The sequence below is a fragment of the Xenia sp. Carnegie-2017 genome, unplaced genomic scaffold (assembly GCF_021976095.1).
Source record: "Xenia sp. Carnegie-2017 unplaced genomic scaffold, XeniaSp_v1 HiC_scaffold_16, whole genome shotgun sequence".
NCBI classification, from domain to species: domain Eukaryota; kingdom Metazoa; phylum Cnidaria; class Anthozoa; order Malacalcyonacea; family Xeniidae; genus Xenia; species Xenia sp. Carnegie-2017.
The window spans coordinates 10117883-10141195 of NW_025813469.1; the positions used below are offsets into that span (position 1 = coordinate 10117883).

Sequence of the window (23313 nt, forward strand, 5' to 3'; positions counted from 1 at the left end):
GCCACTGCACCAACTACTGTTCCACTCGGCAATAAAAGAAACATGCCAAGCAGATTACAACATGTCTAGAGCTTGAGATAGAATAACATTTATTGCCGTCTATTGCCTCGCACTCACATTACATAGTTTCTTTGATTTAGCTTCATAATGTCTTTGAAATAAAGTCGAAATATTGCTTTAAATATTGTCTCTTGCTTTTTTAAATCGAATCTTGAGTTTACAAGATGATGTGTTTTATAATTTACTTTGACTTATGCTTAGTAACCATGAAACCATCATTGCCAAGTTGAAGAAAGGGATTCACTTGAGGTTCATGTCGAGCTATAACATTGTTAGACAAGTCATGTTCTATGTAGAAAAACAAGTCGTGTAGTGACGTAAACTTGACGTCACCAAGTCTTGTTAAGGCTGTGAGCCTTAACAAGATTTTGTGCATGTTACAGTTGTATGGCAACAACTTTTTGAAATGTCGTTCATGTCTTCTTTTCAAAATGTCGTTCATGCCGTCTTTTGGAAAAGTTGTCGGAAAATCATAATAGTAAAAATAAGGCGTACATAGAATTTAAGCGTTTTAAAAATTTTTTTATGTAATCTAGGTTAGGTCATGCATGTATCTATGACCAAACTATAACGAGAGACAAAAACAAATAAACAATATACAATGTCAGGCATTGCTACGTGGTGATTTAGGACGACAAAAAGAATGTTCATATTTAATTTGGGAAAAATAGAATAAAATTGAATTCAGCCAATGGCAGAGATAGAAAGAGAACTGTAATTCTGATGTAGGTATTTACCACACGATTGTCAGCTGAACAAATGGTCTTGATTTTACGTCGAAAGAATAACCTTAATTGTCTGCTTTCAAACAAAATTAGGAATGACATAAATAGGTTAAAATTGTCCAATTAGAATATGTTAAAATGGTAAATTCACAAAGAGTTAAAATTTTCACTAACTAGAGACTAAATTTTCAAAAAACAAAGTCTTTCTCGGTCATATCAATAGCCCAAGCGAACTTTTGACGTTGCGTCTTATTGTAAATTTTCTCAATAGGGACATCGTTCTTTAGACACCTAAATCATACATTTACAGTTCAAGAATTCAAGTTAACATCAGATCAATCAATAAACTACGACTTTTAATTTAAAAATGATGGATATGAAGATATTTGGATCTTACCAAGCAATCGATATTCTCGGATCAAGATAATTTAACTTGGATGTCCCAAGAGCAATTTCCTTATTTTCATTCTAATCAACAACAGCAGAACATTGTGAAGACAACAATAAATATGAATGGCCAAAAAATATTTTTAAAGTGGTTTTTGGATTTTTATAGAAATATGATATTTCATTTGGTAATACAAAGTCAATACAAAGGGCTTCTCAGACGTTGTTTTATAATGCAACAGTAATGACTAACATCCACAAGAAAGATTGATATACTAAAAAGACGGGATGTCTAAGTGATTTAAAATGTGCGTGCTAACTAAAGCAAGAGAAGGATACACTAGTTAATAAATAAACTATTTATTTTTGTTGTGTAACTTATATCTATTGTTTTACTACTTTGTCCCATGATGTTACCTACATTGAACTTTTTTTTGCCGTTGACAATTCCTTTATGACTTTATAATAATGTAAGGATGATTATGAGCATTATGTAATGTCTGCATGTTTTGATAAAAAAATATTTTGACGCCACTTTAGTACGAAAAAACGACAGTATTTTCAAAACTTTTATTCGCAAGCATGTTTCAACTTAACTACATATCATCTTCTGCGCGAATGGATAATTAATTTAATTACAGCGTGGAATACATAAAATATGATACAGTAAGGTATTACACACATATTCCACAATGTAAATAATTTATCCATTAGCACTGAAGATAACTTATAGTTAAGTTCAAACATGTTTGCAAATGAAAGTTTCTAAAATACTATCATTTAGTTGTAATGTTTAGTTAGTATTGTGCTGATAAGATCATATAAAATTATGTAAAGCTGAACAGGTGTGGCTGTCTAAGTTTACCAGAACGGATGGGGTAATAAAAATCACGGAATCTGACCACACCAAGCATGCATTTACATGTAGCAAATCAGAGAACAAATTGACTTAAAGAACAAATTCAACCAATTCTGTAGCATGTAACAGCGAAAACGTACATACCTTATCTGTTTGTGAGACTTCCAGTTTAAACAATTGTTCCTTTAAACGTTCTATGGCGACCTTTTTCCTTTCGATTTTCCTTAAAAAAACAGTTGTTTAAAATCCTTCATGACGACATCAAACATCTCATTTCCAATACTAATGCATAGAAATACAAGTTTTATCATCTTGTAGGACATATGGTACATTACAAAATATACCTTCGTCCCATTTGCAGAATTCTCATAAGGTGAGTTTAATTTTGAGAATCTTAAAAAATATTAAAGTTTACTGATTTCTTTAGCGTCGTATTTTGAAGACACATACTTTGCAAGTGTTACTGAATCGCTTCCTTTAGCTTCACGTCTAAGATCCTTTAGTTCAACATTCCCATCCTTTATGGCTTTTTTCTTGTCGTCAATCTATTTCAACAAACATTATTTGAACTACATAATCTTACTTGTTCACGTATGATATCACGTGTTTATCACGTGAAGGTGGAATATCCATAAGCAGACTTTACCTTTTGCTGAAGATTTGACATAGATTGTTCAAACGTCTTTGGAACGGATCGCTACACAAGAGAGAACGAACATAAAGCTTTAAAGTAAATTGCAAACATAGTTAACACACGATCATAACTAAAATTAACTGTCGCCGCATTTTACTTTTCACAACCATAAAATTTTTTTCTTAAGTCTTAACACAAATTTTTTCATGCAGTCCATGTTCACAAGACTACACCTGATGGTTACATAAGATGGCGACAGCTCTGTTTGCGCGATTATAACCCAAGACTCTTGCTGCAACATTATCTTCTAACTCAAGTTTATCCAGCTGTTCTTGTAAAGTCATTGATGCATTGTATGTACGGAAGACCTTGGCACTGAGGCCTTCCATTAGATCTGAGAGATGTTTGTTTAATGATGTTGTCTGAGGAAGAACACAGACTATGAGTTAGATCCATTCAATAGATATATATTAATAATAAATTAGGGAATGTTGAATGTAAATCGACAGCAGATAATTGAAGCAATAGTTTTAAAGTTCTCAACTCACAGTCAGCCTATCAAACAGGTCGTCTCCGTCAGTTTTCCCTTGCTGAAACAATTCTAAATTCTTGAACACCTACGTATATAAAGTAAAATAGAATTGCTGAACACTAATAAGAAATAAATTAGAATCGCAAAACACTTAAATGAAGTAAATTATAATGACTAAACACCATTAGAAAGTAAATTAAAATGCTGAAATCCCATGAGAAATTATATATTAGAATCACTGAACACAAAAATAAGTAAACTGAAAAGGCTACAAACAGTTTCTGATGTCTACATTCTTATCTTAACACTTCCAACTATATGCATGATCAAGGCTCACAAACGCATTCTTCATTTTTCTCAAAATAAGAAATGCTTACAACATTAAACTTACATCACAACTAAATTTTACCTTTTTTTCAACAGGTACAAAGTTGTGATAATGAATGGAATCTTTACCCAGAAAATCAAACTCAACTACGTATTCTTTGTCCTCGAGTTGTTTATGAAGTTCTTAAAAATAGAAAATAAAAATATCAACAAAAAAAAGATGGATGCTTTTGGTAGGGTAACTAAAACATGTCTTTTTGTTAAAAATGGCTCAAGTTTTCGAAAGTTGATACGCCAGATTGATAAAATAGTGACTGTTAGAGATGGTCATACGTTAAAATAAAAATTGCTAGTTAACGCGATCAAAACGATTTTTACTAAAATCATCATCAACAGTTCTTCTCGGAACTTCACTAACATCGACAAGCCATAGACAGTATCAGTTTCAAACCATTTACTATAGTTGTTCCACAACTTTTTTTCTCGTATTTGTTATAAGATAAAGTAAACATTTATATTTTGTAAACAAACAACAAACAGGAAGAATAAGTGTCAGCATTTTCGTTTTAAATGCCATAAAAAAACTTCCGGCATATTTTTTTCTGTGTCAAAGAAACCAATATGTATGAATAGATAAAAAGATTATTTTAACAAGTTGACCTCATCACGAGAAGCTGAAATGCAGAAGGTGTGTGGGAAAAAGACTGGGTTTGCCTCAAATTTGATTGTTTGCTATAATAGCTATTCTGATCGAACAAGGAGAAACTTATTATGTACAGTAAATAAACATACTTATGTGCTCATATCTTAGTGAACAGCAACCCACTGTGTCAGCGGTATCTTCGTCCTTCTCGTGACCAGCACGAAGAGCAAGCTAATGGAGGAATATAAAACACCTAGATGGTAAAAGAATGTTCAAAAGCAGAACAAAATGTTCAAATAAAACCATTACCTTATCAATGAAATACAACGCTACACCTCTGGAATAAAGAAATAAAAATGCTGTTAACTTGTTCAAAAACAACACCAGCACCTAGTTAAATAAATCAACCCCTAACCGTCAAAGGCCACATATTTCAACGTGACTTCTAAGTACAAAATATATTCCACTATTTTAATTGTGCAAATTAAATATGTTTAATGATACTTCAATCGAAATATAGCTACTTTTTACAGTTAATCAAAATTTTTAATTGGCACAATAAATATTTCGGAACATCGTTTGTATCGTATGAGTTGAAATCATCAGCTGACAATGAATATACCTTTGTCTTATACGCATTTCCTTAGATTTCCAATCATTCCTATATCCTTGACGGATTTGACCAATTAAACCCTACCAAAAACATTATCAATCAACACGACATCTCTTGCATCCCAATACATACTTCGGAGTCTTGGATAAAGAGAATGTTTAGATTTGGGATTCTGAATTTGGACTTCAGACAAAGATTTGCGGATTGCTGAGCAAAGTCGCATTTCAGATTATCATAATTGGATTCATTTAACAGTTTTATGCACACAACAATATGGAGAGACAAATCACATAAAATAATAAAAATGGTTGCACATACCTTTAATTTACGCGCGGTTTCATACTTCTGCCAATCTTTTTCTCCCTACATTATCAAAACTCATACTTTGAAAACAACATCATTCTGCACATCACAAATCAACTATCACATATTACTTACCTTGATCCTTGATGTTGGATTTAACATGACGTACTTGTAACTTCCCTGGATATTCTCGATCCAACATGCTAACCACGTAACCTAATAAATGGATGAGAAATCTCATATTGCGAAAATTATTACCAAGATTTAAAGTAGATCCATATATATCCATCAACAACACTGCATGTCAATCAAAGTCTATACATATCCCTCAATGTTCATATTCAACGAACATAATTTGTAAGGAAATGTACACAGTCATCAACAACTATCACACCTTATTATCATGCTGAACTGCTTTCCATCTTTGCCCGTTAGGAGGATGGGGAACTTTCGCATCTCTACGTAAAAAGAGACGTGACGGCGTTAGTTTTACAGTGTAGAAAACATTTGCATAGTTATTTTTAAGATGCGCATTTAATATACACGACGACTTTTTTAGAATAGACATGTTTCGACATCTCATCATGCCGTCTTCAGTATGAGTGAGATAATAAATGATACAAAGTTTATATAAAAGTAATATGATACAGAAATTACAGCAATAAAAAGGAAATAAGATAAATTAATGGAGAGCGTCCGAGCGCATTATAAACTAAATATTGCATTGAATTTAAGAACTTGAACATTGAGGTAAGGGCTAGTTTTGTTAATGTGGAGTGCTTCTTCGATTTTAAGGGAGAATGAGGTGTCGGCAGTGTCGATGATTTTGAAGCAAGAGGGTGAATAGTTGGTTTTACATAGTGAGATTTAAGAAGGTGTCTGTAGATATGAGAGTTTTTATCTGTTGTGGTATGTTCCCTGATTCTGGTGGATATATGGCGCGAAGTTTCGCCAATGTATCGGGAATTACATCCCGCGCAATTGAATTGATATACCACCATAGATTAAATCGAATCAGGGTGTATCAGACCGTATAACGATATCTTCTCCAGAGGTTCTCAACCCTCACGCTTCTATGGCTTACCGAAACCTCACAAGAAACGAGAACCAGAACAATCGCCTCCACTACGACCGATAGTTTCATCAATCAACGCATACAAGTATCTTAGTTCTCTACTAACACCACTCATACCAGATGACCACTTCACTAAAGATTCTTTCACTTTCCTCGACGATTTCTCATCTTTCAACTCATCAACTTCTTGTCACAAATTCTTCATCTCCTACGACGCTGCAAGCCTATTTACTAACATACCACTTACTGAAACCATCAATCTAGCAATTGACTTAATATTCACTCACAACCCCAGGTTCAGTATAAACAGGACAGACCTCACACAACTGTTTTAATAGCAACAGCACAGACGCATTTTTTATTTAATGGTAAATTTTATGACCAGACGAATGTTATTGCGATGGGCTCTCCCTTAGCACCCATACTTGCTAACATTTTCATGGGCTCACATGAACGAAACTGGCTAAACAACTACAACGACACTAAACCACTATCTTTCCGCAGATACGTTGACGATATTTTTTGTGTTTTTACTAACGAAACTGAGGCCATGAAGTTTTATAATTACATTAACACACAGCACGCAAACAATAGATTTTCTTTTGAAACTGAACAACAAGATCAACTGCCATTTCTTGACATGTTACTAACAAAATCTCACGACAGCTGTACAACATCTACATACCACAAACCAACGTACACAGGACTTCTGACGAACTATTTTAGTTTCACACCACTTTCATACAAAACCGGACTTATACGCACACTAATCGACAGAGCATACAAACTTAACAATACGAACAATGGCTTTCAACGAGACATAAAAAACATCACATTTACGAAACTCAGTCCCACTTCACTTTACTAACAGAACCGTAAAACGATATCTCGACAACAAACAAAGCAACAATCTCAACTTAGACACCAAAACTCCAGACACGACGATCACAACCAACACAAATGAAAATTCCAAAATAACAACTCTATATTTCAAACTACCATATATCGGACATTACTCACGACACACACAACGCAGACTTAAAAACATTAAGAAACGCTTCTGTACAGGTATTGACATTCGACTAATTTTCAAATTATTCAAAATCAAGACCTTTTCTCATTCAAAGACCCAATCCCTGATTCGATTAAATCTATGGTGGTATATGAGTTCAATTGCGCGGGATGTAATTCCCGATACATTGGCGAAACTTTGCGCCATTTATCCACCAGAATCAGGGAACATACCACAACAGACAAAAACTCTCATATCTACCGACACCTTCTTAAATCTCACTATGTAAAACCAACTATTCACTCTCTTGCTTCAAAATCATCGACACTGCCGACACCTCATTCTCCCTTAAAATCGAAGAAGCACTCCACATTAACAAAACTAACCCAGACCTCAATGTTCAAGGTTTTAAAATTAATACAATATTTAGTTTATAATACGCTCGGACGCTCTCCATTAATTTATCTTATTTCCTTTTTATTGCTGTAATTTCTGTATCATATTACTTTTATATAAACCTTGTATCATTTAATATCTCACTCATACTGAAGATGGCATCATAAAATGTCGAAACATGTCTATTTTAAAAAAAGTCGTCGTGTATATTAAATGCGCATTAGCAATAGTGCTTTTACGAAATTAATTTCGAAATACTAATTTTCCTGTTTACCAATTAAGAAGACAATCTAGATTTTTCGTGGAGGAGTTGAAAAACTCGAATACTTTTGCGCGAACAAACGCGAAATATGATCTAAATCACTAACTTGCCAATATTAATGATGATATCTTTAGCCTGGAGTCTTTTCTTCAGTTTCCCCTGCTTCGGATGGTCGCCTCTTCCTCGGAAAAGCCCGGGAGGTTCGATCTTAAAATTCCCCACTCTTTCTCGATGATTATCCATCATGCAGTAGCCATACTCCTGTAAAATTTCTTCATTCTTTGCTTTGATAACTTGTTTCTCCTCTTTAGTCATGTTTTTCCTTTCTTCGTTTTTCTAAACACAAACACCAGGAAATCAATAGGAGTTAAATATCATCAGTGGGGTTGGGGCCGTGTTTTACAAAACACGAACTAATGAACAGTAACCCGTTTGTTAATTTAGTTGGGGGAGAGGACGCTACACTTCACAAAACACAAGTTTATCTGGGTAGGAAATGTATTTAAATCAGCGAGTTTTAAAGTCAAAGTTATCTAATAAATTAGAGAGCACGAAAACCTTCACAATCAAGATATGGATGAAGTAAAAGAAACAAGCAAAAACAATAAAATAAAAAGCGCTGCTTCTTTCATCGTCTAAATTAAAAAGAACCTTATTTTGGATGGTAGACAAATATCCAACACATGTTGACACTTTTCCAGTCAACTTTCTTACAACTTATCAAAAATGTCAGTTCACCGCTCAAAATAATTTGGTCACAAAAGTTCCTTAGTTCCAACACAAAGAAAAACTATCATTACCTGAACATAATAAGCATTAATTTCTTTGAAATTACATTTACTGAGGTCTTTAATCGTCCCTCGCTCTCCATCCGTCATTTCTTTTCTCCAATCTTGAAAGAAGTTGTCGTTAAAAATCTTCTTCGACGTGTATTCATGGTCCAACATCTTTGCGTAAAATCCTGCCACCTGATGAAAAAAAACTCGAAATAATAAAGAGATACATCGAAGATGTATCCACGATGGTTTTGTAGGTTTGGGGAAGAGTGCTCTTGGTTGGATTTCAATGGCTACTTGTTAATGCAGCATTCAAGAGTTTTTTGTCCAATTATGTTACATATTATCGTAGGGATATTTTTTAAAGTGTGCTCAATTGAACACTAACCAGTAATGCTTTTGCTTAGTTGTTTGGTAAATTGGTATTTTGTGCATAAGTAATTAGTAGCCGAACTGTACTTGAGAAGTACACAACTCTCTTCTAAATCCATATTTAAGATGCATCAAGAATTCAACAGCATTGCTTTCGGATATGAGAAAAGAACGTGGAGTTTATTTAGTTCATTTTATTTCTACTCCTGATGCACAGGGTCCCATAAAACAGCCGAAAAAGTGCGTAAAGCATGACCTTTGACACATTTTTTAACTACTGAGTAACTCGACTTATAGTCGCCATTTACCATGGCAACTACACTCTTTAAGTAATATAGCAACAATATATTCTAACCTCTTCACTTTTGGGAGAAAGTTCTATTTTTACACCTAAAGAATGACAACCGAAAATAAACGAATGCTATAAAATTAATTTATTCATTTTCAAATTAAATATTTATCATAAATATGAATACTATGTTATAAAAATATGATCATAAGCTCTTACCGTCGTAGTAAAAGTTGACATCATGAGGAAGAGGTTCATACTCCGGTGGGAAGTATGGCCCCTTGTGTTCTAGTGTGAGCCATTTTATACCTTCCGGGTGTTTTTCCTCCTCCCACCTGCAGCACAAAAACACGAGTTAAGGTGAGAACAGTGAACTGTAAGATTAACTGGAACTCTGACTTCAATACTTGGGCTAAAGGCCATTTTGAAGCCATCTTTTTATCTGCGTTTATAGGCAAATTACCTAATCTCGTGAGATAAAACTTATTATGGCCATTTGTGCCACTGTATTTTATGAATATCGTTGTTTATTTTTGAAAATAGTATCATGGAACTTCTAAAAACGCAGAAAAACTAGCATCAGTATTGGCTTCAAAGATGGCGGAGCAATTAGCGTTCCAGTTAATATTACAGTTCACTGGGTAAGAGTCGTGCCCAGGATTCTCACGCATTTTGGAAACTTTGACTTACCATTTCCAAACTTCCTCAGCCTTCTTTTCTTTTTTCTCCTATAATGGAAACACGCATGAGTTACAACTCCTTACCACAAAAGATAGTCCTAAACATAGTTATACCGTTTTCACAGTTTCTGTTCCTTTCTTCGTCGTTTCTTTACTTGTCTTGGTCGTCTTCTGCTTCTTCTTGTCTACACCATCTTTAACACCAACATCAAATTTCTTCTTTGTTTTTTTCTGCAGCGAATGGTTCAAAATTGCAACCAATTGATAAACATTACGAGAGAAAGGAAAAACATAATCGCTGATCTAATACCGCTGGCTGGTAATCATCTTCATCTTCTTCGTCATTTGAGCCTTTTCGTTTTCTTTGGTTGACAGATTGCTTTTTTTGCAAACCAATCTTCGTCCTGAATACCAAAAAATACTCAAGACTAAACGGTATGGACAAAAAACATTGGAAAAAACTTTCGTTATACAAACCTTGAAGCCTTTTTCGACATAAATAAAAAAAAAGAAAACAAAACGAAATGAGAAACGGCATAAAAACCAATCAAAACTTAAAGTGCCCCTCCCCCCGGAAACTTCATGCCATTGAACTGACAACATAACTGGACGGCAAGCTTTATTTAGACATTGCTGAGCTTACATGACATTTATATTCAAATCAATGCTTTATTCATACACCGAAGTCACATGACATGAAAACTTGCAAACGCGTCAAATTCGCAAGTTTAAAATTTCGGTTGGATTTTTAAACTTTGTTTCGGAATGCAAAACAATCGATTCTCGTGTGAATGTTTGACATACGAATAAAATAATAATGTGATTTCAAACGTTAAACAACAAAAGTAAAAAAAATACCAATGGCACATCATCTTCATCTGAATCTGAATAACTTCTTTCCTTCTTCACTTTCTTTAACGTTTCCTCCTTGTTTTTATCGATTTTTTTCATTCCTTCTTTTGTCCCCCGGTCATCTTCCTCGCCATTTCCAGTCTCCACGGCATCTTCCTTCTTCACTTTTTTATTAATTTTAAGTTTCAAGGAGCTATTTGAGGAGGATTTCTTTGTAACATTTCCTTTTGAGGAACCATCCTTCTTGACGTTCCCGCTATTTTCATTTTTTAAGTTTGTGTTCGACTTTGCGGAGGTTAATTTCTCTGCTTTGGCAGGACTAGGCGTACTCTGTTTTTCCCTCTTTATTTCAACCGAGGAGTTTGAAGAAGATTTTTTAACTACAGATGTTTTGGAACTTTTTAAGTTGTCGGACTTGTGTTCAGAATTATGAATTCCAGGTTCTGTTTTTGTTTTTTTCACGCCTAAATCAGTTTTACTCGATTTAAGTTTCAATTTCTTAACGGTTCCCGAGTTTGCATTCTTCGTCGGTTCCTCTCGGTTCAATTTCGGAATCTTCTCGGATTTCGGGGAGATGTTTGACGGGTTTTCTCTTTTTATTTTTTTGAGTTTTTTCACGAATTCACCATCTGCATTTTTCATTGGTAAATTTACTTGATCGTTGCCGTTCCTAATCAAAGAAAAGTCACAGAAATAAACACAAGAAGGAAAGTATACAATGCTGATTCATAAAAAAACTTTAGCACGCATGTCAAGTGAGCAGCAGCGTGGTGCGAGACATTTTAATTGTAAGAGAAGAGGGGCAAATTTTACTGATGAGGAACACAAGATACTTGAAGTACTGGAATGGATTCAGAATGATTTTGGAGGTGGTGGTCTAGTTTGGTTAAGATTTGCAGCTATTTTGATTGTTGAATTTTGTTCCTCGCATATCATAAATGGGAATTGTCCTGTGAAAACTCATTTCTTGGAAAACAAATCAAAATTCATTATGCTTAACTGCTTGTAATATTTATGTATGTATCATAAAGAAATTATCCACCTCCCGAACCTTCACCCTCTCCCCCCAGTATTTCTGTTATATTTATACATCATAAACAAATTATCCATACCCTGCACCTTTCCCCTCCCCCTCAAGTATATCTACACCTAATGAAGAATGAGCCTAATGGCATAAAAACTTACGTCTGTTTGGCTCGAGAAAACTACAAAATAAAAAATGATGTAAATAAAAAAAGCGAGACGATAAAAAAGAGTGTATAAAACAAAAGACCAACACAAATTTATGATAAAAGGGTACTACACTAAAGGGCTTACGAAACGAAAATTTTTCTTTATGTAATCCGCAAAGGCTACTTTGTTAGGATTTGATAACAGGTCTGGTCTGACGTTTCGGCCAGGTCAACCGCGCTGAAATCACTCGAAACAAAAGATGTTTACTGTGTTTACGTAGGCTTATGCAAACCGGGGAGGCCTTTGAAATAACTCGAGAGCAGATCAGTGCAAGCCCAAGACCGAAGGTGGAGGGTTGCGCCTACTCTCAGATTCTCCCAAAGGTTTTCTCTCTCACCAGATCACGAGTTTCTCGAAATCACAATCAATTTATAAAGCTCAGTGACTTGTCCCTTATCCAGAAAGCGTGGGAATGACAAATAACAAAATTTTCCTTTCGTACGCACTTTGGAAACAATACCAATGATGTAATAACAATAACTCACCAGTGGAACGTCATCATAGTCGCTGTCGCTCATGTTAGCATCAGGATTTATTAAACATGACTACCAAAGAAAAAAAACAAATCTTACGCCTGTATTCTAAAATTTCACTCACACACAACCACACACTAAATGCGACTTTAAAATTACCTTATAATTAATCAAAGATGGAATTTCCGTGCTACTTATTGCTCACTTTGAAATATTATTACCAAAATTTAGCCATTGATTAAAAAAAGCGCAATTTTTAAGTTGCCCACAACGAGCGCGAGAATGTGCTTTTAGAATACGAGCATTAGATTTTTGAGCTACTAAAGGTAAGACAAACTCGTTTGTATTATTTTTTTGTTTTTCTGAACCTTATTCTCCGTCTTCTCTGCCTTTCGTTCTTTCTTCTCTGTGACTTTCTCTTTCTTTACGCCATTGCTATAAAAAATTAAGAAAATTAATGAAGAGTTTAAATGCTAAAGTAATGAAAAGCCATCCATAAAAAGCCAATTTAGAAAACTCACTTAACAGATCCACTCTTCGCCGACTTTGTTTGAAAATGAAAAAGTAGAGAAAAACATGAATATTTTGACAACCGCAACAACATTGTACATGCATCAGTAAAAATTGTTTAAATAACATACAGACAAACCCAGGTGCGACCTATCCAGTTTTATTTTCTTTGTCTCTGGAGCTTTTGCTGATTGAGGATGGTATAAATAAATTAGATAGGGCTGTGTTTGGATTATGGTCAAAATCAAGCAGAAACATTCTCCCATTATGTATGTGATATTCACAATGTAATTATTTTGTTATTTCTGGCTCCCCAAGCATTGATAATTAATAAAGACCTTACAAAGTATGGTATATTCATTTACACCTTACAAAGTATGGTATATTCACTTACACCTTACAAAGTATGGTGTCTTATGATAAGTATAGTAGTCTACGTATGTAAGTACAGTTTTTTGCCATCTTTCACAAAGATACAGTAGCAAATGCGCTATGTCACATGTGACCTACAAATTGAATATTAGCTAATTTGTCTATTTAAGTCCTTCTGACAAGTACCAATTACCTAGAGCTTTTATACGGCAAAGTAATAAAAAATACATAAATATCCACATCCAATAATTCTAATTAAAACTAAAATTGACTTATCAGAATTTTATAACACATTATAGAAGTAATTTTGAATTGTATCAATGCAGAATCATTTTCATGGAATCAATCAAAAACCTTTATTTATATTTTAATTCTATTTTATATTTCAAAGTGTATTTACATGTTTGTAAATGTAGATCTTCCAGGTTGGTATAGTCCTGTGAAGGACTGTTTTTGTAATTGTTGACTGACCTTTCGACAACCTTAGCGGTAGTCATCTTCAGGCTCTGTAGACTCTGTAGTCAGACTTTTTCACTCTGAAGATGACTACCGCTAAGGTTGTCGAAACGTCAGTCAACAACAACAAAAACAGTCCTTCTCAGGACTATACCAACTTGGACGATCTACATTTACAAACATGTAACGATACTCCCGGGTTCAAACCATTTACTTTAAAGTGTATTTACATCGAACAGAGCATTTAAATTGACTGTAGACTTTGTAAAACAGTCTTTTTTCATTCTCAAAATATAAAAGTTTTGTATGTGACTTACTATTTTGTACAACCAGTATAATCATATCACGCAATGAAATTTTGAGTTATTACAGGGCTATATTTAATGATATTTTATGTCAGGCAGGCAGCGATCCCTTCATTAAATAGTTAAATTCATCATATTAAAAACATCCTAAGCAAATATTGGCAAGAAACTGAACTATGTAATATGGCATAACTGGTTGTACAAACTTGGACACTCCAAAAACTTAAATATCTTGAAAATGAAAAGAGAAATGAACAAACTAATTCGGAAAATCTAGTATCTACCAAAACACTTTCCCCACTAATCCTACTAAGTAGGTTTTAAACCACCTAAGGGGAGGGGGACAAAAAAAAATTGCCCTAATTTATGAATTCTCGAGATTCCGGAAATTAAAGATAAAAATATGGCTGACGGCAGGCAGAGAACGCGAAGTCTTTTTTCACTTGACGACATTTCTCGACTAAAGTTTAAAGCAAAGAGCTCGCATCATCTACAGACTTCACTTCAACATGCAATAACCTAAAGACGTCCATTGTTCTTTCAACGGTAATACCCGTTAAATGAGAAGATAATTGTTTTCTTTATGTAAACACAAGACAACAAGGCGATGAGGCGCGGGTCAAACATGGGCTAGAGTCGTGATTTATTTACATTAAACAGGAATAAAATCTTCCGCAATCACGACTGAGGACGAATAAACGTGCGAACACTATGATTTTATGGCTAAGTAAATAAAACAGCTTCGTTTTTGCTTTGTATAGCCGTTATTCTCAAACAGTAGACTAGGTAGTCAGACAATGCACTCGAGTTGTGAAGTATTCTACTCTTCAATGGCTTCATATCTGGCTATAATCTATGCCTCTCGCAGCCGTACAAAGACTTAATGTTTTGGAAAAATCCTTGCAATGAAATTGACATGGTATATTTTATGTATACGCTAAAAGTTTCGTACCTTTCTCGCTGCCCTTGTTAACCGCGTCGGTCACGTCCATATCGCCTGTAGAAATGTAAAATTATAGTCTCGCTCTATATCACAAAATTACATGTAGTGCCGGCCATTGTCGACATTTTAAAGATAATATACTTTCAAATACTTTGTATATTAATTCAACTATGGTGTCAGTATTAAACGAAATAGCTTACCTTTCCTCAGTAAACTTTGAGAAAATTATCAACAGACTTGACCCTCGTTTCATACACTGCTGCTCTAATGAATGAAGACAAAATTTGCGAATTCAAAACACCACAAATTTCTCTAGGTTTCAAAACTCACACGATTTACTCACAAGGAATGGCGATTCCTCAACACGATCTTTAAAATAATGACAACAAAAGACGAACGACGTTTATAGGTATAGCCTTGGACCGAAAAATTCGTCGAAATTTTTCTAAGTGCCACAAATCGACCGACTTTGCCTTCACAAAGAAAGCTTCGCCTCAAAAATATTAAGTCTCTATTCGTATAAACTGCGCATGCGTCATCTCGTTGAACGGAAACGCATACTTAGCAAGCGCTTATAAGAATGTAAAAACATTTGGCGCAAATCAAGCCGCAAACTTCGTCTTTTCGAAAATTTATGGTCGAAATTGAATTGCTAGGGCTGGAAGGAATATTTTTTGTGAATAAGGTAAGTGCTTTTGCTGATAAATGTCCATGAACAACACAATTTACGTGTGAAATTTACAATACTCATTTGCTGTAATCAAGGTCTATCTGTATAAGACTAGAAATGAATTGTAATGGATGGAGTATGGTATTTAAATCACAGCGTGACTCATAATACATGTGAAAATTGTCTATTAATTTTTTGCTCCAAGGTTAAATCAAAGCAATCCTCTTCAGACATATGTTAGAGAAAATGCAAACACCAGATTCTCAATCACGTAACATATACACACACCGGCCAAGATACGAATCACCGATTGCGCAAACAGATGAATCTCCGAGGTTTCAGTTGTTCAATGATCCCATACATGGCTTCGTCGAATTTCATCCCTTGTTGGTCAACATTATTCACACTGCACAGTTTCAACGCTTAAAAGATATCAAACAGTTGGGAATCTGTTACTGGGTTTTCCCTGGGGCATCCCATAATAGGTGAGGTAATTGATTATTAATACTGGTAGCATTGCATAATTAAAAAATGGAATTGTACTTATATATTTTGATATTTTACATGATAAGATTTTTCATGGGGAAGGGGAGGGAGGATTTGTTCATTTACCGCCGATATTTTCCAGACTATGGCCTTAATTTTTACAATTGAAAATTATTAGTGGGATAATATTTTTTTGAAATACTTAAGAAGTGTCATTTTTTGAGGTTTTCTCACCCAACTTTTATGACATTGTTGCTCCTTTCTTATGCTTGTAAACTTAAAGCTCACTGACTAATACTCATCAAGTGTGACTCTGCTCTCACTGATCAACAACAAACTCAATTCTCTATCAATGACAATTTTTGTAAATTAGTTCAAATCAAGTGGAATTTGAAGCACCATTCAGTGAATGTGGTTGCGAGTTATTTAGAATACTGGGGCCCGTTGCACAAAGCCCCAGATAGTGTTATCCATTAGATAGCAAAAATTTTCAAACTTGTAAAAAAGGTGTATATGTTTTTCTTATAAAGAAGAAATTTCATGATTTTTGAAAAAATATTTTAATTCATTGATTGCTCATTTGGAATCTTATATTTTTTGCTTTTTAAAAGTTCTACGAAAGTTTCAAAAAAAGCTATCCAATGGATAACGCTATCCAGGCTTCGTAAAGCCGGCTGCAGGTTGATGATATATTAGTCTTTACCATACTGTACTTCATGTTACACAGGTTTGAACATTGTCTTGGAACTTCTTATTTATGTGGGAAGTTGATTGATACACTACAAGAGCTTCATCGTGGAGAGATTGAGATCACAGATAAAGAATGCTTGTGCATTAAAGTGGCAGGTCTCTGTCATGATCTTGGCCATGGACCATTTTCCCATTTCTTTGATGGTGTATATCTACCACAAGTAAAACCTTATTTAAAATGGGAACATGAGTCGGCATCATGTGACCTTCTTGATCACATGCTGCATTCGAATCCTGACCTTAGTGATTGTTTTATGAAATACAGTCTTTATGAAGAGGATATAAATTTCATCAAAGAACTTATAATGGGTAATTCTTTAAAAAGTTTGATTTATTTCATTTCAATTCAATTTCATAATTGTTAATTTCAACATTTCAGTATTCAGTATTCAGTATAGCATGACATAAAGTTTTTCAGGGGAATGGTTTTGAATGTTGAAAGCCTTTCTAAGGGAGGTGTCCAGATGCCTACTTCCTTTGAAAAAAATTTTAAATCTAGAGTCTCTTAATAGTGCCTTTCTCTCTTTCTTTGGTGAGGTTTTGCATTTAAGAACTAAGAGATGTTTACAGCGTATGAAGAGAACTCGAGAACGATGGTCAAGGGTTGCACCTGCTCAAGAATTCTCAACGTCTCAGAGGTTTTCATAAGCCAGTGCAAACGGGAAAAAAAAATTATTTTTTTTTTTTAAAAAATTTTTTAATTTTTCCTCAAAAATGTAGTCATGATCGATTTGCAAATTCTCTCTTTGATTGATTGATTGATTGATTGATTGATTTAATTTATTTGATTGGTTGAGCTCAGATGGTAAGGTCAGACAAATACGATCACTTCTACAGAACAATCAGCGCAATCAGTTTTATTGTTTTTATTTTGTAAAATTAGGTAGTATCATAAATAATCAACTATCTATCACTCCCTCCCCCTTCCCTTTCCATCTTTATTTCATTTCATCCCCAATTGTACTTTTCCGTGAAGGAAGACCTTCAGCCTATGAAAACGGGAAGCTCCCACCCTTCCCACTCTTTATCCACGACTCTTAAATGATCATTGATCAATGTCTTTCAGCTGGACAATATTAAAAATATCGGTAAAATGTAATTCCCTTCAGGCAAAGACCCGGATAAGGAAGACGTGACAAGAATATGTGACTTGACTCGCAAACCGAAATGGTTTCTTTATGAAATTGTGTCGAACAAACGAAATGGTATCGACTGTGACAAGTTTGATTATTTTTCCCGGGACTGCGCTAATGTTGGAGTGAAAAGTAATTTTGACCATCGACGCTACTTTCAAAATGTTCGCATCATGTCTATTGACGACCAACTTCAGATTTGCGTACGTGACAAAGAGGTGTTTAACTTGTACGAGTTGTTCCACACACGTTGGTCCCTCCATCACAGAGTTTATCAACACAAAACTCATGCACCAATAGAAGATTTGCTGGCTAGGGCGTTTTACAAAGTGGATAAAATCATGAAAATTTCAGAATCTGTGAACGATATGAAACGATACACCGTCCTAACAGACAGCATTCTGTATGATATCTTACGAAACGACAGCGAAGAGCCGGGTTTCAGAGAAGCGCAGGAGTTGATAAGATGTATACAAGAACGAAAAATTTACAAATTTTGCGGTCAGACTCAGCCACCATCAGGTTCGGAATGCCCCAGCAAACATGAAATCGCCTTAGAATTGATTAAAATATCAGATGAAGAGTTACGAATGGAAGGCATATTTGTTTCTATAGTTGATTTCAATTTTGGTATGAAGGATAAAGATCCAATCGATGCTGTGACGTTTTACAACAAATCCCATAAACCCGTGCGAGTTGGGAAAGAGCATGTGAGTCAAATGCTCCCGCAAAATTTTCACGAACGCTTCGTCAGAGTTTACGCCAAACAACCCGAGAATGCCCAGCTTTTACAGCGATGCTTTAAGGCTTGGTGTAGCCGGAGGAAGTACCCGGTGCCCCTTGGCCTGGAAGGGACAAGTAACGGGTATTTTTCTCCTGCGTTCAAATCAAATCCTTCTTCTCGTGATGGCAGTGCGCTGTTGCCACCTCGGTCTTTGAAGAGTATGTTTGATAAATGTGAAAGTATTTATTCATAAGAATGCGGAACATAAAAATTAATATGAATTACGGTAAATTGTCATGGTTTGAATATATTTAATAGGAAATAGACTGAAGTTTTTTATAAAAAGTACGAAAAACGGACATTGTTTTGTTGATAAAGTGAAATGGTTCTACTGTGCGTGGACTGAAAAGAACTTCTTACAATCTTAGTAGTTAATCGTTTTTAGTGCATGTTTTTAGGAAGGAACACATTCTGCTTAGCTTATACTTTAATACATTTAACACGCAACGCGCGGATAATTAAATTATCTTTATGCAGATAGCTGATTATCTGTATGTTTGAGCCCTCGATCGATTACTACAGCGGAATATATTTCTTGCTAAAATCGATAGAACTTCAAGACGAACGACTCGAACAGTTTCTTAGTCAAGTTTCTGACTGCAAGAAATACAAAATCGAAGAAAAACTTCATTTCTGCGACAAAGCCACATTGCAAGTTTGCTCATGTTATGTAAATATTTTATCGTTCTTTCACTGTAAAAACAATAGATTTCCGAAGAAATAAATAAAGTGATAAGGAAGCAAAATTATCAAGGTCTTAGCAAGTGATACCTCATCTAAAACGATACTTATGCCTTGATATTTCTGCCTAAATTGTCACAAATTCTTATCCAATACTACTCTATGAATTCATGAATTAAAAACATTAAATTAAGTCATTCAAACTGTCTCCTTTTATAGTTATACAATTTTTCTCACATAATATTCAATATTTTAGGGGGTGTTTACATGAGTCCGGAATGACTTTCGATCCGGAATAAACTCATTCCATTTCAAAAGAAATTCTATTGAATGTTTACATGAATCCGGAATGAGTCACAACTCGATCGGGATCGAGTTCATTCCTATTTTCATTCCGGATCGAAGTTTCATTCCGGATCGAAATTTAGTTTTAATCTCATGTAAACGCAAATTGAGTTTCATTCTGGAATGAGATTGTGATTAATGACGAAGCACGCATGCGCCATGCGTAGTGTCTTCTGGGAAGTTGAAGCTCATAAGCAAATAAGGCGGCTAAATGGGCTAAAATAAGTGCGAAGAAAAACAACAATTAGTTTCATGCGAGTGTTAAGCTGTATTGACACAGGAGCAACAGAAAAAAAGGGTTGCTATAATGTTAATGTTCGTCATCTTCAAATTTCAAAATTCCCGCGAAATGTCAATCCTTGTGTTGATTTCCAATGTAAACACGGTATGACATCACGTTTCGATTGGGATCGAAAGTCATTCAGAATTCATGTAAAAACCCTATAATGTCATCCACGTCCAAAGAAAAATGGTCCTTGCGAAACTCCAAGAATTTCGAGAATGATTTTCATTCGCTGTCACGTACGAATTTCTGAATATTAAATTGAGACATTTTTTACTTCGAACGTGTTTCGAACTTCACTCCGATAAATAAATTTTCAAAACCAACCATGTCTGCGAGGAAGAGAACATATCGGCACTTCAGTCTGCGCATGATGAATTTGCTGATGAAGTATTGTGCAAGATACGATATTAATCAAAGTGGCGTCTTATATAAATTAGGCTTTTATTGCACCATTCATGGCTAACAGACACATAAAACCCCTTATGTGAGGTTAATCACGATATTGCTAGCGTGAGAGCCTTATGTACCATATCTGAATTTTTGTAAACAAATGATGAAGATACGCGCCCCGTTTATAACGCGACTTTGATAGGTCAATATTCGCGAATGGTTTTGCTCATTTAATTTTAATTCTCTTTAAAGGTAAATATTTACTCATTAATAAATCAATAACTGGTTGTTTGTATATGTATGTAGTAGGCTAATGTTTTGTAGTAGGACGTGTGTTACGCCATAATTCACAAAAATGTGAGATAACAGAAGAAAGCAAAGAGCCCTTTTGTCTTTTAATAAAAGAAAATTCTACATAGCCAATAAACAGCTCGATACTTTGTTTGAGATTTTTCGAAATGGTAGAACGTAGGGCAGCAAGAGAAGCCAGTTACTTGACGGAAACGCTGGAGCTTCAAATATTCAACGATCCAATTCATGGCTTCATCGAACTTCATCCTTTGTTTGTTAAGATTATCAACACAACACAGTTTCAGCGCTTAAAAGATATCAAGCAGTTGGAACATCTGAGTGTGTTTACCCTGCAGCTATTCATAATAGGTGATGTAATAATATAAAGAATTTCTCCATTTTGTATATAAGTTCACTTTAACAATTAATCTTTAAACAGGTTTGAACATGCTCTTGGAACCTCTTATTTGAGTGGGAAGTTGATCGATACTTTGCAAGAGCTTCATCGTGGAGAAATTGAGATCACGGATAAAGAATGCTTATGTATCAGAATAGCTGGACTTTGTCGTGATCTTGGCCATAGACCTTTCTCTTTTTTCTTCGAAGAGGTTTACATGAAATTGATCCGACCTGATTTTGAGTGGAAGCACGAAGAAACTTCTTGTCAACTCTTTGATTTCATGCTTGATGAAAATCCCGAACTTAGGGAAGGTTTTAGGGATTTCGGTCTTTACGAGGACGACGAGTCTTTCATCAAGGAAATTATTATAGATATTGCAAATAAGTCATATCACTAGAGTGCAGAAATCACTCGATTTTTTCTACATTATACTTTGATCCTGATGTACACACTGGAAGTAAAATGCACGAAGTATTGTCTGTTTCATTTCCAAAGTTATCATAATGGTCGCTACTCTTCGGTCGAACATAAAAACCTTCGGATGTTCGAGTTAAGATTTTGTTCTGCCGATGAACCAGTTCAAAGCAAAGCCTTCTGTCTTTTAAAAAAATTCTCAAACCATGACCTTACAGGTTGATAATTTTTTGGGGGGTCGTTAAATTCTCAATGTCTATACGCATATTTATTTGACTTCTTGGAGCCTGCTTCCTCCCCCCGACTCCCCGCTTCACACTTCCATATCTAAAAAAAAATTATATGGATAATGCTATATTTGGGTTTGTTGAGACAAGCCACAATTTCGTGATTTCGTGCCCATTTAACTTTGATGGCGGGTGTTTTGCAGGTAAAGACCCCGATCTCGTGACCAGAATGTTTAATAACCAACCTAAATGCTTTCTTTATGAAATCGTGTCAAACAAACGAAATGGTATCGACTGTGACAAGTTTGATTATTTTTCCCGGGACTGCGTTAATGTTGGAGTGAAAAGTACTTTTGACCATCGACGCTACTTTCAAAATGTTCGCATAATGACTATTGACGACCAACGCCAGATTTGCGTACGTGACAAAGAGGTGTTTAACTTGTACGAGTTCTTTCGCACTCGTTGGTCCCTCCATCACAGAGTTTACAAGCACAAAACAAGAGCACCGATAGAAGATTTGCTAGCAAAGGCGTTTCAAGTCGTCGACAAAATTATGAGAATTTCAGAAGCTGTAAACGATATGAAACGATACACGGTCCTAACAGATAGTATTTTTTATGATATTTTGAGGAAAAAACACTGGAAAAATGCAGTCAAGAAAGCGCAGGAGTTGATAAAATGCATACAAGAACGGAAAATTTACAAGTTTTGCTGCCAAAGTCCGCCACAATCGAAGGAGAACTTCCCCAGTAAAGATGAGGTCGCTTCCGCATTGGTTGAACTATCAAAAGGACAATTGAAAATGGAGGACATATTTGTTTCCATAGTGTGGTTCGACTTTGGCATTAAAGGTAAAAATCCTGTTGATGCCGTGACGTTTTTCAATAAATCTCACAAACCAGTAGAAATAAAAGTTGAAGAACTTACAGACTTGCTGCCACAAAATTTCCATGAAATCTACGTTAGAGTTTATGCAAAACAACCAGAACAAAGACACCTTATCGAACAATGTGTGAAGAAATTCTTCTCCTAATATTTTTTTTTTGATTATTTTTGTATTCACAGCAATATAAACTCAAATTCAAAACCATTAAACATAGCATATTTTTTTGAGATTTTTTTGAAACAAGGTTATTTTAGAAACCTCTTGAACGCTTAAGAAATTAATGACGCTGTTATGGCTATGTCTCACTTTTGTAAAAACGCACTTCAATAACGTTTATTAATAACTTAATAAGAACAAAATAAGAAGAATTTAAAACACCAATAATTCTAATTGCATATGTCAGTATTCAAAATATTGGATAAACAGATTTTTTCTGGTCGTGTTTTGTGTTAGATCGCAGAAAATTTTGGGCTACCGA

At 34.9% G+C, this 23313-nt stretch overlaps 3 protein-coding genes across 5 annotated transcripts; 2 read left to right on the forward strand and 1 right to left on the reverse strand.

Moving 5' to 3' along the window:
* Positions 1 to 685: 685 nt before the first annotated feature.
* LOC124436414 (DNA topoisomerase I, mitochondrial-like) lies at positions 686 to 15600 on the reverse strand. Of its 3 annotated transcripts, XM_046986335.1 has the most exons (31): positions 15433 to 15600; positions 15290 to 15353; positions 15099 to 15143; positions 13145 to 13200; positions 13025 to 13047; positions 12872 to 12938; positions 12516 to 12575; positions 11983 to 12002; positions 10804 to 11467; positions 10423 to 10430; positions 10256 to 10349; positions 10060 to 10176; positions 9956 to 9993; positions 9485 to 9600; positions 9332 to 9366; positions 8629 to 8796; positions 7935 to 8164; positions 5478 to 5541; positions 5219 to 5299; positions 5099 to 5143; positions 4790 to 4860; positions 4477 to 4504; positions 4317 to 4398; positions 3607 to 3707; positions 3214 to 3282; positions 2899 to 3087; positions 2678 to 2728; positions 2482 to 2576; positions 2176 to 2254; positions 1183 to 1253; positions 686 to 1076 (listed from the first exon to the last, which is right to left on the reverse strand). In XM_046986335.1, the coding sequence occupies exons 3-31, from the start codon at positions 15136 to 15138 to the stop codon at positions 974 to 976; spliced, it is 2865 nt and encodes a 954-aa protein (XP_046842291.1). In that variant the 5' UTR covers positions 15139 to 15143; positions 15290 to 15353; positions 15433 to 15600; the 3' UTR covers positions 686 to 973. The 3 variants fall into 3 exon arrangements, with proteins under 3 accessions (XP_046842291.1, XP_046842292.1, XP_046842294.1); XM_046986336.1 differs by lacking the exon at positions 13145 to 13200 and having other exon boundaries at positions 15433 to 15597; XM_046986338.1 differs by lacking the exons at positions 13025 to 13047; positions 13145 to 13200 and having other exon boundaries at positions 15433 to 15581.
* Positions 14400 to 19760, forward strand: LOC124436415 (deoxynucleoside triphosphate triphosphohydrolase SAMHD1-like). Its single transcript, XM_046986339.1, has 5 exons — positions 14400 to 14692; positions 15746 to 15774; positions 15965 to 16244; positions 16973 to 17304; positions 18105 to 19760. The coding sequence occupies exons 3-5, from the start codon at positions 15994 to 15996 to the stop codon at positions 19103 to 19105; spliced, it is 1584 nt and encodes a 527-aa protein (XP_046842295.1). The 5' UTR covers positions 14400 to 14692; positions 15746 to 15774; positions 15965 to 15993; the 3' UTR covers positions 19106 to 19760.
* A 2574-nt stretch (positions 19761 to 22334) lies between these two features.
* On the forward strand, positions 22335 to 22982 carry LOC124436028 (deoxynucleoside triphosphate triphosphohydrolase SAMHD1-like). Its single transcript, XM_046985953.1, has one exon. The coding sequence runs from the start codon at positions 22335 to 22337 to the stop codon at positions 22980 to 22982; it is 648 nt and encodes a 215-aa protein (XP_046841909.1).
* Positions 22983 to 23313: the final 331 nt, after the last annotated feature.

Bases quoted from the DNA above. Each gene is read 5' to 3' on its own strand.
- LOC124436414 (XM_046986335.1), bottom strand. From the start codon at position 15,138: ATGGACGTGACCGACGCGGTTAACAAGGGCAGCGAGAAAG. The intron at 8,797-9,331 runs GTTAGAATATAT...TTTTTTCATCAG, and splicing joins TTTCTCCCAAAAGTGAAGAG to GTGGCAGGATTTTACGCAAA. The intron at 4,505-4,789 runs GTATATTCATTG...TCTTTATTCCAG, and splicing joins GAAATGCGTATAAGACAAAG to AGGTGTAGCGTTGTATTTCA.
- LOC124436415 (XM_046986339.1), top strand. From the start codon at position 15,994: ATGTTAGAGAAAATGCAAACACCAGATTCTCAATCACGTAACATATAC. The intron at 16,245-16,972 runs GTGAGGTAATTG...CATGTTACACAG, and splicing joins CCTGGGGCATCCCATAATAG to GTTTGAACATTGTCTTGGAA. The intron at 17,305-18,104 runs GTAATTCTTTAA...AATTCCCTTCAG, and splicing joins CATCAAAGAACTTATAATGG to GCAAAGACCCGGATAAGGAA.
- LOC124436028 (XM_046985953.1), top strand. From the start codon at position 22,335: ATGACTATTGACGACCAACGCCAGATTTGCGTACGTGACAAAGAGGTG.